This window comes from Myotis brandtii, unplaced genomic scaffold (genome assembly GCF_000412655.1).
Source record: "Myotis brandtii unplaced genomic scaffold, ASM41265v1 scaffold1223, whole genome shotgun sequence".
NCBI classification, from domain to species: domain Eukaryota; kingdom Metazoa; phylum Chordata; class Mammalia; order Chiroptera; family Vespertilionidae; genus Myotis; species Myotis brandtii.
Window position 1 is genome coordinate 421,148 of NW_005354265.1, and position 10,756 is coordinate 431,903.

At 53.3% G+C, this 10,756-nt stretch overlaps 1 protein-coding gene across 1 annotated transcript in view; it reads left to right on the top strand.

The window, feature by feature from the left end:
- The first annotated feature begins 6 nt into the window (after positions 1 to 6).
- The window catches only part of WSCD1 (WSC domain containing 1), a 43,110-nt gene continuing 32,360 nt past the window's right edge, over positions 7 to 10,756 (top strand). Inside the window, exons 1-3 of the mRNA XM_005858887.2 lie at positions 7 to 78; positions 5,496 to 5,610; positions 7,120 to 7,304. Of these exons, the coding sequence (XP_005858949.1) occupies positions 12 to 78; positions 5,496 to 5,610; positions 7,120 to 7,304 (367 nt within the window). The 5' untranslated portion in view covers positions 7 to 11. The remainder of the gene's footprint in view (positions 79 to 5,495; positions 5,611 to 7,119; positions 7,305 to 10,756) is intronic.

Sequence of the window (10,756 nt, forward strand, 5' to 3'; positions counted from 1 at the left end):
TCCTCCCCTTCATGGCTGACCCCCAGGAGCTGCCCGCCCTGGGCCCCGTGGCCCCCAGGCCAGCCGCCAGCAGCCGAGGTAGGTGCTCAGCCCTGGTTCCTCTGGCATATTTGGATCAGAGGCCCCTTTCTCTGGCCCCTGGGGCGGCCTGAGGAGTAGGCACTGCAGACCCCGGGCCTTCACCTGTTGTCCCTCCCCTCCTGCTTGCACGGCACGGGGAGGGCCTGTGATGGGAAGACCCTTGGAGTTTCGCTCCCTCACCAGCTGGGCTTCCACATGGCTCAGGCAGGATGTGTGAGCAGGTCACCTTGAGCTCAGGCTTTGGGTTCAGACCATCCTTGTCTTGAATCTTGGCTTAGCCACAAACTTGTCGGGTAGCCTTGAACATGGCGCTTACCTTCTCTGGGTCCCTCTGAAACGGAGATAGAGATGCCTGCCCCAGGGTTGTTGTGGGAATTAAATGTGATCGTGTAGAGCAGTGGCTCGCAAGGTGGGGTCCCAGAACGGCAGCTTCAGCATCACAGGGGAGTCTGTTCCAAGTGCAGATTCTCGGGTTCTCCCAGACTTGGGGGATCCTGAGCTCTGGGGCAGGGGTCGCAGTCCATGTAGCCACCCTCCCCGGTGATTCTGATGTACATTATACACCTAAGCAGAGGAAGCCTGGGCTAGAGGACCTAGTACAGTGATGGCGAACCTATGACACGCGTGTCAGAGGTGACACACGTGTCAGAGGTGACACGCGAACTCATTTTTTTAATATATATTTTATTGATTTTCCACAGGGAGGAAGGGAGAGAGCCAGAAACATCGATGAGAGAGAAACATCGATCAGCTGCTGCCTCCTGCCCCCCCACCGGGGACACGCCCGCAACCAAGGCACATGCCCTTGACCGGAATCGAACCCGGGACCCCTGAGTCCGCAGGCTGACGCTCCATCCGCTGAGCCAAACCGGATAGGTGCGAACTCATTTTTTTGGTTGATTTTTCTTTGTTAAATGGCATTTAAATATATAAAATAAATATCAAAAATATAAGTCTTTGTTTTACTATGGTTGCAAATATCAAAAAATTTCTATATGTGATACGGCACCAGAGTTAAGTTAGGGTTTTTCAAAATGCTGACACGTCAAGCTCAAAAGGTTCGCCATCACTGACCTAGTACCTTATTCGGCATTCAGTAACTGGCAGCTGTTATCACTTAATAAAAACAGCTAACTCATATGTCATTTACTATGTTCCTGTAAATGTGCTATATATGGGTTCTATGTTATATTCCAGTATTATAGATGAAGAAACTGAGGCACAAAGAAGTTAAGTCAGTTCCCAAGGTCATTCTCTTAGTTTGGGTTCCAAGAAGCAAACCCTGAAACCAGGATTCCAATGCACGTGGTAGAGTAGGGCTGTGATCCTGGGAACACTGTCAGGGAGTGAGAAGTGAGCCAGGGAAGAGAAGACAGCCAATAAAGGGTGTGTTATGGAGCGGAGCAGGTGGGGGCTCAGAATAAGGGTGGGGCATGCATCTCAAGGTGCAGCCTGGGGGACACAGGTGGGCCCGCCACAGTCACACTGCTGAGATCCTAACATGAGAACAGCCTGGCTTCAGGTCGGGGCTCTGTGCACTGGGTTATACAGGCTCTGTGTGGGCCCAGGAACAGAGCCTGCATGTGATGAGCACCCAGAAAGTGTCATGGCTGTTGTTGGGTGTTGACGGCTCCGTCAGCATCTCAGCATCTCTGTCACCGCCCCATTTGGTCCTGCACCCTAAGTCACAGGGGGAATTGCTCTCTTACCTATAAAAAGTGTGGTTGGAGAATGAAGCCTCCATGGCAGGATACAGAAAGATGTGAGGCGATTGGAGCGTGGGCTTTGAGTTCAGGTCTGGCGCCTGAGTCAGGGAGGGCTATGAGGATCACGCCTAGGAATCTGGCTTTATTCTAAGGATAATGAGAAGGTGCCAGGAAAGAGAAAGCAGCCCAGGCTTCCCTCACCTTAGGAGGATGACCCTAGTGGCTCAGTACAATGTAGACTGGAAGACTGCATTGCCGTCTGCATGGAAGGAAGCTTCTTCTAAAACCATCAGGGTCAAAGCCCTCACCATGGGGTTCCTCAGCAAGGCTTTCATGGGAGAAATGAGGAACTGATTCTGCTGCTCATTTTATGCAGGTATGATTTCTACAAACTCTCCTCAACTCACCCAGAGACTGGGTCCCTATGCAGGTGGCACCAGTATAACTCATTTAGACTAAAGTGTCGATGACTGACAAGGTCAACATGGATTTCTTGAGACGAAGCCATAGAAAGAGCACAAGTTTTGAAAGCAGAGCTGAGTGCCTCTCTTGGTATTGCCAGTTCTGGGCTCTGTGACCTTGGGCAAATTAGCTGCAATTCCTCTCTTTATTGCTCTCAATCTGCACTTATTGAGGATTCGTGTCTGGGTCTCCATGTATGCTAGTCACAGTGCACTTCAGGATCTGGGTCTGGTGACAGAGTCAGACACGCACCCACATGTTTACTACACAGCACGACTAGGGCATGAGGGAGGCAGGTGCAAAGGGCTTTGGGCTTATTAGGCAGACGTGACTAGTTCTTTATAACCTGACTTCAACGTGTCTGGCCAGCAGAGGGGAGGGCTCAGGGTGACCTAGTTATAGCCCTGGGTGTTGCGTGCATGTGTCCAGGAGAACCAGTGGGTACCCCCTTTAAGTCATCTTCAGTGACTTAAAAAAGTGACAGAATGGGGCTCCAGTGAAGGCTGAAGGACTGTGGTTAGGTCAGCCGCTATACACCAGTATGGCCTTATCAGTTCTTAAAATATTGGAATGGTGACTATCCTGAGTGCCTATGCACTCTGCTGCCCTCCCCAGTGACCCCCATGACCCAGCAGCAAGTGAAGAGTTAATACCTGGTACAGCAGGAACTCTAGTGTTGAATGGTCAGTAACTCCATAGGTTATTAAAGATTTTAATATCCCCCAAGATTTCAGGAGGAATTTGTGCTCTGGGTGGGTCGGTGGTGTCACATGGCTGGAAATCTTCAGAGAAAGAGGGAAGAGGCAGGGCACTGGCCTGAAAACCCTCTGGGAGCCCCCTTCCGCTCTGGGGGCCCTGCACAACCAGGCAGGCCTCATTGGTGGAGAGTAGCCCTCAGTCCAGCCCTCGGGACAGCTGCTGGGGCTGCAGACAAAGAGGGCGTCTCTTTGAAGCGCGGGCAGCCTGCCATCCTCCTGAAAAGGGATCCTGCAAGCCTAGGAAGCTGCAGGAGGCTCCATCAATCACTGAGCATTTCATTATACCTTGGACAACATCCATAATGGAATAAAATGTCAGTACGTTTACTAGGGGAAAAATAGTAACTTCTCCATGGCCGGTTTGTTTTTTATTGATAGTAATTTCCAAAGACATTCCAATATCTCCAAAGCCATCATTAATAGCCTCGCAGCATGTCCATTTTGATGTGCAAATGAACAGATGTGGAGTCACAGACAATAATGCATCGCCTCCATTTCAGCCGAAAGTAATAAATCCGCCTCGGAATGTGTCCCAGCGTATCCCTCGGAAGCCCTTTTCTTTCCGCACATTCTTGCCTCTGTCAGGGAGTTAGAAAAGCCATTCGTTACTTTTCCGGAAGAAAGAGTTCACCTCCTCCTCATCTGCGTCTCAGGCCCCTGCTACACGCTGAGCGGGACAGCCGGGCGAGGGCAGGACAGTTCAGACGTGGGCAGCTGCTGACTGGTTCGCCCCTCCCTGTTCTCTGAAGAACCCGAGCCTGACTGCTTGAAACCACTTCTTTCTCTCTTTTATGAATGTGGTAATTATTCAGCCGATACTCACTGATCCATCATCATACCAGGTCCCAGGTTAGAGTGAAGGATCAGAATAATAATAGCTGTTATTTATTCGAACGTCTGTTAATGGTCAAGCATTGTTCTGTGTGGATGTACATCTGTTATCTCATTTAATTTCGAACAGCCTAATATGTATGTGGTGCTATCACCATTTTAATGATGAAGAACTTGAGTTCCAGGGAAGTATAGTAATTTTTAAGTGTTTATATTAATAATGATACATTAACAATAAACACAACCACGACAGCGGGTACCGTACCACATGCCATGCCTTGCATTAGACACTTCCCAGGTGCTGTGGAATTCTTATCAGCGCCCCATGAATTCCATGGGCCTGTAGCCCCAGTTCACAGATGGGTAAGCTGAGGCTCAGTGAGGGGAAGCTGCACATGCGAGGTCACCCAGGCAGGTAAGGGTGGAGCCTGGACTTGAACCTAAGTCAGCCCATTCCCAAAAGCTGTTCCCTGCTCCCCCAGAAACATGTCCCTGCCATTCTCAGCCTTCAAGGGTCTTGAGCCAGGGCATCTTTGCAACCTTTAGGTTAATTCCTCACCAGCAGTGATAAATGTTTAACACCCCCGAGCTTGTGTTTTGGATGTTTAGTTGAAAGCTGTAATAGAATTTCTTTGTCGCTGAGCAACACACGAGGAATTTCTGAAATATTCGTTTTCTTTTACTAAGCAGGCAGGCTAAGGAGAGCAATTTATTCTCACTGACCTGGGTGAAATCTTCCTGCAGCGGTCCATGCTGGTCTCAGAAGTCCTGAGACTTTACAGAAAAGGAGAGAGAAGCTTCCATGGCCTGGGGGTCTGGAAGCCCTGTGTGGAGGGGGTAGCATGTGCCTCTGCATGGACATGGGGTGTGACCACCTGTGTGCTGATGGAATCTAAGAGGTTCATTGCCTGGAAGGGAAGAGATACCGCCCTCTCAGGGTGGCAGGGCAGGGCTGTTGCAGACTTCCCTGGCATGTGCATGTCTGGGTCAGCACTGCCACCTCTTTGTGGAGCCATGTTCTCCCTCCAGGGGTGTGCCAGGGATGCCTGAACTGGCAGGCCCCGCAGTCCACGGCCCTGCTGAGTCCTGCAGAGGACAGCTCTCTTACACGCTCAAGGCTTCTTACACCCCTCCAGGGATGGGGGCCTGCTCTCACCTGGGACGGAAGATTTTTTTTTTCTTGAAATAGCTCTATCTGCAGGATCTGGTTTATATTCTCTACAGTCAGAGTTTCCACAATAAATTTCCTTCTTCTGGATGACAAGGAGGTGACAGAACCTGCCACTCGGGACATTTGTGGAGCTGGGAGGCCTCTCCAAGCCCAGGAAGGGCAGGGATGGGGGTGGTCCAGGGGAGGTACTTGACTTGCTGAGTTGCGATGGAAGAAGGTGGTGTTCAGACTGACACCAGGGTCCTGGCAGGGTGTCTTGGGGGCCAGTGGGCCATTAACCAAGAAAAGGGGCAGAAGGGAACAGGGTTGACATATCCAGAAGCACTGCCGGGGACGTTGGACCACAGCCTCATGCCCCGGCTTCTCTGAGAGCTACCCTTGCCCGGAAGGGTTGGGGGTGACCTTGGCATTCGCTCAGGGTGGGCTGCCATTAGGACCCCTCCCTCCCCAGGGCCTCCGAGTCTCTGCTGTGCTTCTCGCCTGCAGGCACCTATGTTGGCTGCTTCCGTGACGACGGCCAGGAGAGAACGCTGAAGGGCACTGTGTTTTTTGACTTGAGAAAGATGACCGTTTCCCACTGCCAGGACGCCTGCGCTGAGCGGTAAGTGTGGGGCCCCGGACCCCGGATGCCACCGGAAATAAGGTCAAGAGACATTCCCCAGAGGGAGGGGATACTAAGGCTGCCAATGGCATCCAGAGTGGAACTAATTAGAGCTTGATTGATCGGGGCCCAGCTGTCCAGAAGAGAGAAAGTTTATTGATGAAGTGGCTGGGGTTGTGGATAGAACCCTGGGCTCGGTGTCCAGGGACCAAGTTCTAATGCTGCTGAGCCAGGAACTTGCCATGTGACTTAGCTCTGAGCCCTCTGCCTTTCCTCAGCCTCAGTTTACTTATATGTTTAAAATAGAATCAAGGGCTTTACCCCAGATTTCTCTGAGGATCCGTCTCGCTCTGTAGGAACAGCTACTGTGTTTCAAACAAGATTTACTCTTTCTGCTGCTGCCAACTCACCCAGTCGTTACCAGACACTAGTCATATGCCAGGGAGTGGTCTCTACCATCAAGGCTGTCACAGACCACTCTGTGTGTGTGTGTGCATGTGTGTGCGTGTGCATGTGTGTTTGTGAGCGTACAAAAGAATCAGCAGATGGTACTCATTATTTCAATCCCATTCGATTCTTTCATATTTGTTGTGTCATAAATCCTCACCACCTTCTGCTAGGTACCAACTAATCATGCCCATTTTATAGGTGGAGAAACTGAGGCCAGAGAAGGAAAGGACAGGGCCCCTGTCAAGGGCGATAAAACTGAGATGGACACTATCTCATTCTATTCTCCTAACAGTTCAGGAAACTGGCGCTCAGGGGTAGTAAGGGATATTCAGCATCACACAGCCAGCAGGGGCCAAACAAGGGTTAGGAGCTGGTGTTTGGGTTTTCAATTTGGGTTTTTATGCCTAGGTCCACTGAGGAGGGAGTTTGAAAATGTTAAATCCCGTGTGGTACCATATCGGTTCCGTTCTCTCTCTCTCCTTACCAACAGCATTACAGCTGGGTGGAGGCGGGTAAGAGCGGTCTCCAGGGCAGGGAGGCTTGTGGCAGGGCCTGCTTGTAACATGTGGAGGGCCCTTTGGACCAGTGGTGAGCTGGAGCCAGCTCATGGCTCACAAGAGCAGACAGTTAAATTTCAGAAATGCTGTAAACCCATTGCTGAACCCTCGCTAGCTTGAAATCACCTACAGAAATTGGCAAATGCCACCAATTAGGCCCCTTCCCTCCCCTCCCGAGAGCCAGCTACCAGCTCACCACTGCTGTAGACCCATCATGACCTGTCACATGGCCAGCACCTTAGGGGACAAAGCTCAGGGCTGAGGAGAGGAACCAGTGGGGCTGACTCAGTCAGCTTAGCACAAAGGAAAGACTGTTCCCTAAACCCAGGCAGATGACCCCTGAGGCCAGCCGCACGCTGATGGCCGTGGCCCCTGCCTTCTCATCCAGACCTAACCGCAGCTTCAAGCCCAGCCCTCATCCTGGCCCCACAGCCAGCTGTTAGGACGCCAGGCCTGGCTCTGGGCCAAGGGCAGCTTTATCCCAGGCCCGCTTTCCCCGCAGGTCCTATGTCTACGCCGGCTTGGAGGCCGGGACAGAGTGCTACTGCGGGAACCGGCTCCCGGTGCTGAGCGTCGGGCCGGAGGAGTGTAAGCACGAGTGCAAGGGGGAGAAGGGCTCGGCGTGCGGAGGTGTCGGCCGGCTCTCCGTGTACCGCGTGGAGGAGCTGCAGCCGAGCTCCAGGAAGCGTGAGTGTGCAGCCCCCACTAGGCTGTCTGCCCCTCTCTCCACTGGCCCCTCCTCCAAATCACTTGGAACAGAAACCCTGCCCTCCCTTTCTCATCAGCTTCCCTGGACAGCCTCTTCTCTGTGGGGTGCGGGGCTAGAGTGTGCCAAAGGTTGCTTGAGTTCATAGCTGAAGCACATCTTTCTTTATCGCCTGAAGGAGAGAGAAAGTGATCCAGAGGCCTGGGGCCAAGGCCTAGGTAGGTCTCAAACGTGCTGTGTGGCCTCTGGCAGCTCGCTTTCCCTCTCTGGGCTCCAGGCTATTTTGTAAAGTGCAGAGGCAGACCTGGATTTCTAGCACTGGGGTGGACCAGGTCATCTGGAAGTTTCCTAGCTACCCAACCCCTAGGAATGGAGGGTAAAATGGAGCAAATGGTATTTTACATGCATAGCCGAACTAGCAAGCAAGGAAGGAACCCCTTGCTCCAGAAATGCAGAGGGAATCGAAGTCGCAGTGGCGATGTGAGTCGGGAACAGGCTGTGCAGCTCTGGTCTCCACAGAGGGCAGTCGCTGGTCTTGGTGGCCGCGGGCTGAGGTCCTGGTGTCCACATAGGACAGAGGGAGGCTTCGAGCTGATCAGGATAGGGAACTGGATGGAAACCTCTGCCTCACGTGGGATTCACTTCCACTGAAGTGTAAATCAATAAAAGTTCGGTTTCTAAAATATAGTCCAGGGAGATGGAAAAAAAACTTGTCTGTTATACATGAGCTCCGGGGACAAACAAAAAGAAAAATCTCCCTAAGGATTTGTAACTGTGGACGACCTGCATTCGTACGAGTTTTGGGGTTCAGATTTATACAATCTTCCTGGTCCTGAACACTCCAACATAAACGTCAGCTCTGGACCACCGGGAGGGTCCGGCGGAGGCAAATGCAACACCGCTCAAGAGCTGTGCCACCCACCCAGGTGTAACGAGTTCCCAGAGATAAACTCTCACTGAAGGTCAGCTTACAGTTTAAGTACAGAACTCGGAAGAGGAATAATCAGCCAGGAGGAGGAGGCAGCTGATGCTTCAGACAGGCAGACTGAACCCCCAAGAATGTCAATGGAAAGTGCTTTTAAATACTGGGGCCCCCGTTAGATGTGTTTGAAGCTCAGGTTTGTCCTGATTGCAAGATGCTGAGTCCCAGATCCACTTCACCTAGCGATAAAAGGCTCCTTTATCAAATAAAGATGGCTGAGAGCACGGCCAGGGCCGTCCTTTTCATAATCGGGAGGGGCCGGGCTGGGAAGAAGTCAGGGCACGGGAGGCCATCCCCACCGCTGGCCGGGGTGAGACCGTGGACAATGGGGGCACACAGGCTCGCGGACACAGCGCCTCTGGCTGTGCACCTGGCAACAGTTCCAGGGCAGCTAATGCATTAGTCCAGGCATGGGCAGAGCTCAGGGAAAGAGGGCTGAGGTCAGGCGCTAGGACTGCAGAGGGGTGTCCTGAGAGCTCTCCTAGCAATGAGTGTTAGCCACACAGTACAGACGCCCGGCTGTGAGAACCATGGTGACTGATATGGGGCCAGCATGACGGGGAGAGTGGCTCAGACCCAGCCAACTGGGACTGCGTAAGTGCTTATAGTCAGAGAGGATATATCTGGGCACAAGGGCTCCAGGTGGGGGGACAGGGACAGGGTTGTAACCCTGGCAACACCTTCTTTGTGGATTCACTAATGAGACCATCAACTCAACAGATCGTGATTGATACCTACTCTGGGCCAGGACAGGGCCTGGCACAGAGGTTGCCGTGGTGCATGGATCTGTCAACTTTTGCTCTGTCACCTGGGCATCCAAATGGGCTTCCTGAGGACCAGAATGTTCCAGACTGGCTTCTTGGACCGTAGATTTCCCTGGGTTCAAAGCCACCACCATCCCCCAGCAGGACCAGGTCCATATGTGGGCTCCGGCTGCCCTGCCAGCTCCTCCCGCCTGCTCAGCCCCTGGCTCTTAGGGGTCATTGATTTGCTTCAGGCTGCCCGTTGGTTAAGGGTGAGGTGGCCCTCAGATCTTGAGTGGGCTAGCCTTGATGTCATGGCTCATGTTGAAAACAGTGTGATAGCTGCCCCTTTGGGCAGCCTGTGGGGCCCATGCAGTTGAACTTTGCCCGCTCCCTTCTCAAGGGGATGAGTCAACAGGATCTCTGTCAAGAGGCAACCAGGTGGCCACCCGTGTTAAATTTCAGCTCCCCGGGTTAGGATCAGAGGTACTAACAGAGCAGTTCGTCGAGGACTTCATCTCAGAGGTGTCCTGCCTGAAGTGGCCCTGGGGTTGTCACCTGGGAAGCGAGGGAGGCAGGTGTGGATAGACTGCACTAGACGACAGCCTCTTCCCCGAAAGACAGTCACTCAGTGATGCCCAGAGGCAGCCGATGCTGCCATCCCAGCAGCGCTGGCATCGCAGTGTGTGCTGCGCCCTCACGTGCCCTGCTGTTCAGTTCATTCATCCACTCAGTGCTCACTGGGCACCTGCTGTGTCAGTCAGGGCTGGGTGTGGTTGAGCACAGGGTGACCCCCATGCAGCTGCCCCTGGGATTCTGGTTTGTGCCTCCCTGCAGCCTGGGGCTGGCTGGGATGCCCATCACCCCGCTGGCCCTGTGCCCTACCTATGCTGTTCACCCTCCTAGTCACGTGCCCCGGAGCCTGTCTCCCTGGTGTCTGTCCCACCCCAGAGCAGCTGGCTGAGGACCACTGCCCAGTCCGTCTAGCTGTTTTGTCCTTTTGGGGCTCATTCATGCCACAGGACAAGAAGGAGTTCTGTGAGCTCAGCACAAGCCATCACCCCAAGTCCTTACACCAAGGCCAGGGCAGCCACATCAGGGGCTGGCTTGTGGGTGCACACTGCCCCTCAAAACAACTCTAGCTGCCGGGCATTATGTCGGTGAGGAAACAGAGGGTCTTGAGTCCACGACACACCCAAGTTTCAGAGCGAGTCATCAGCAGTGCCAGGACTTGCCCTCAGGCCAGTCAGATGCTCAGCCTGGACGGTTCTCCCCGGCACCAGCTGCCTCCCTTCATTTGTGCCCGAGTAGGTTGGTGTCCTGACTGCAGACCACTGGAGACGTGGTTGACCAGATGAGCCTCCAGACCAGGGCTCCATCCTGCTTTGCAGTCCTGCGTGGAGAGCCCTCTGGCCACGGTGCTGGCTGGGGAGAGGGTTTCTGCTGCTGGCCAGGCGCTGAGCAGACGGGGAGCAGGGAGAGATGCTGAGCCCCGGGAGATCTGGGATAGGAATCGCGATGCCATCTAGAGAAACTCTGATGAGTCTGGAAGAAACTGATCAGTTGGTGCTGGAACATTCCAGAAGCTTGTTCAGCACCAAGGACGCGAACTAGGGAGCTGCAGTTTTCCACCAGAAGGTCTGAGGAACACTGTGGCCTGAGGCTTCCTGGGACGGGGCGTAAGGCGTAGTCCTCGAGCTTGGTGGGA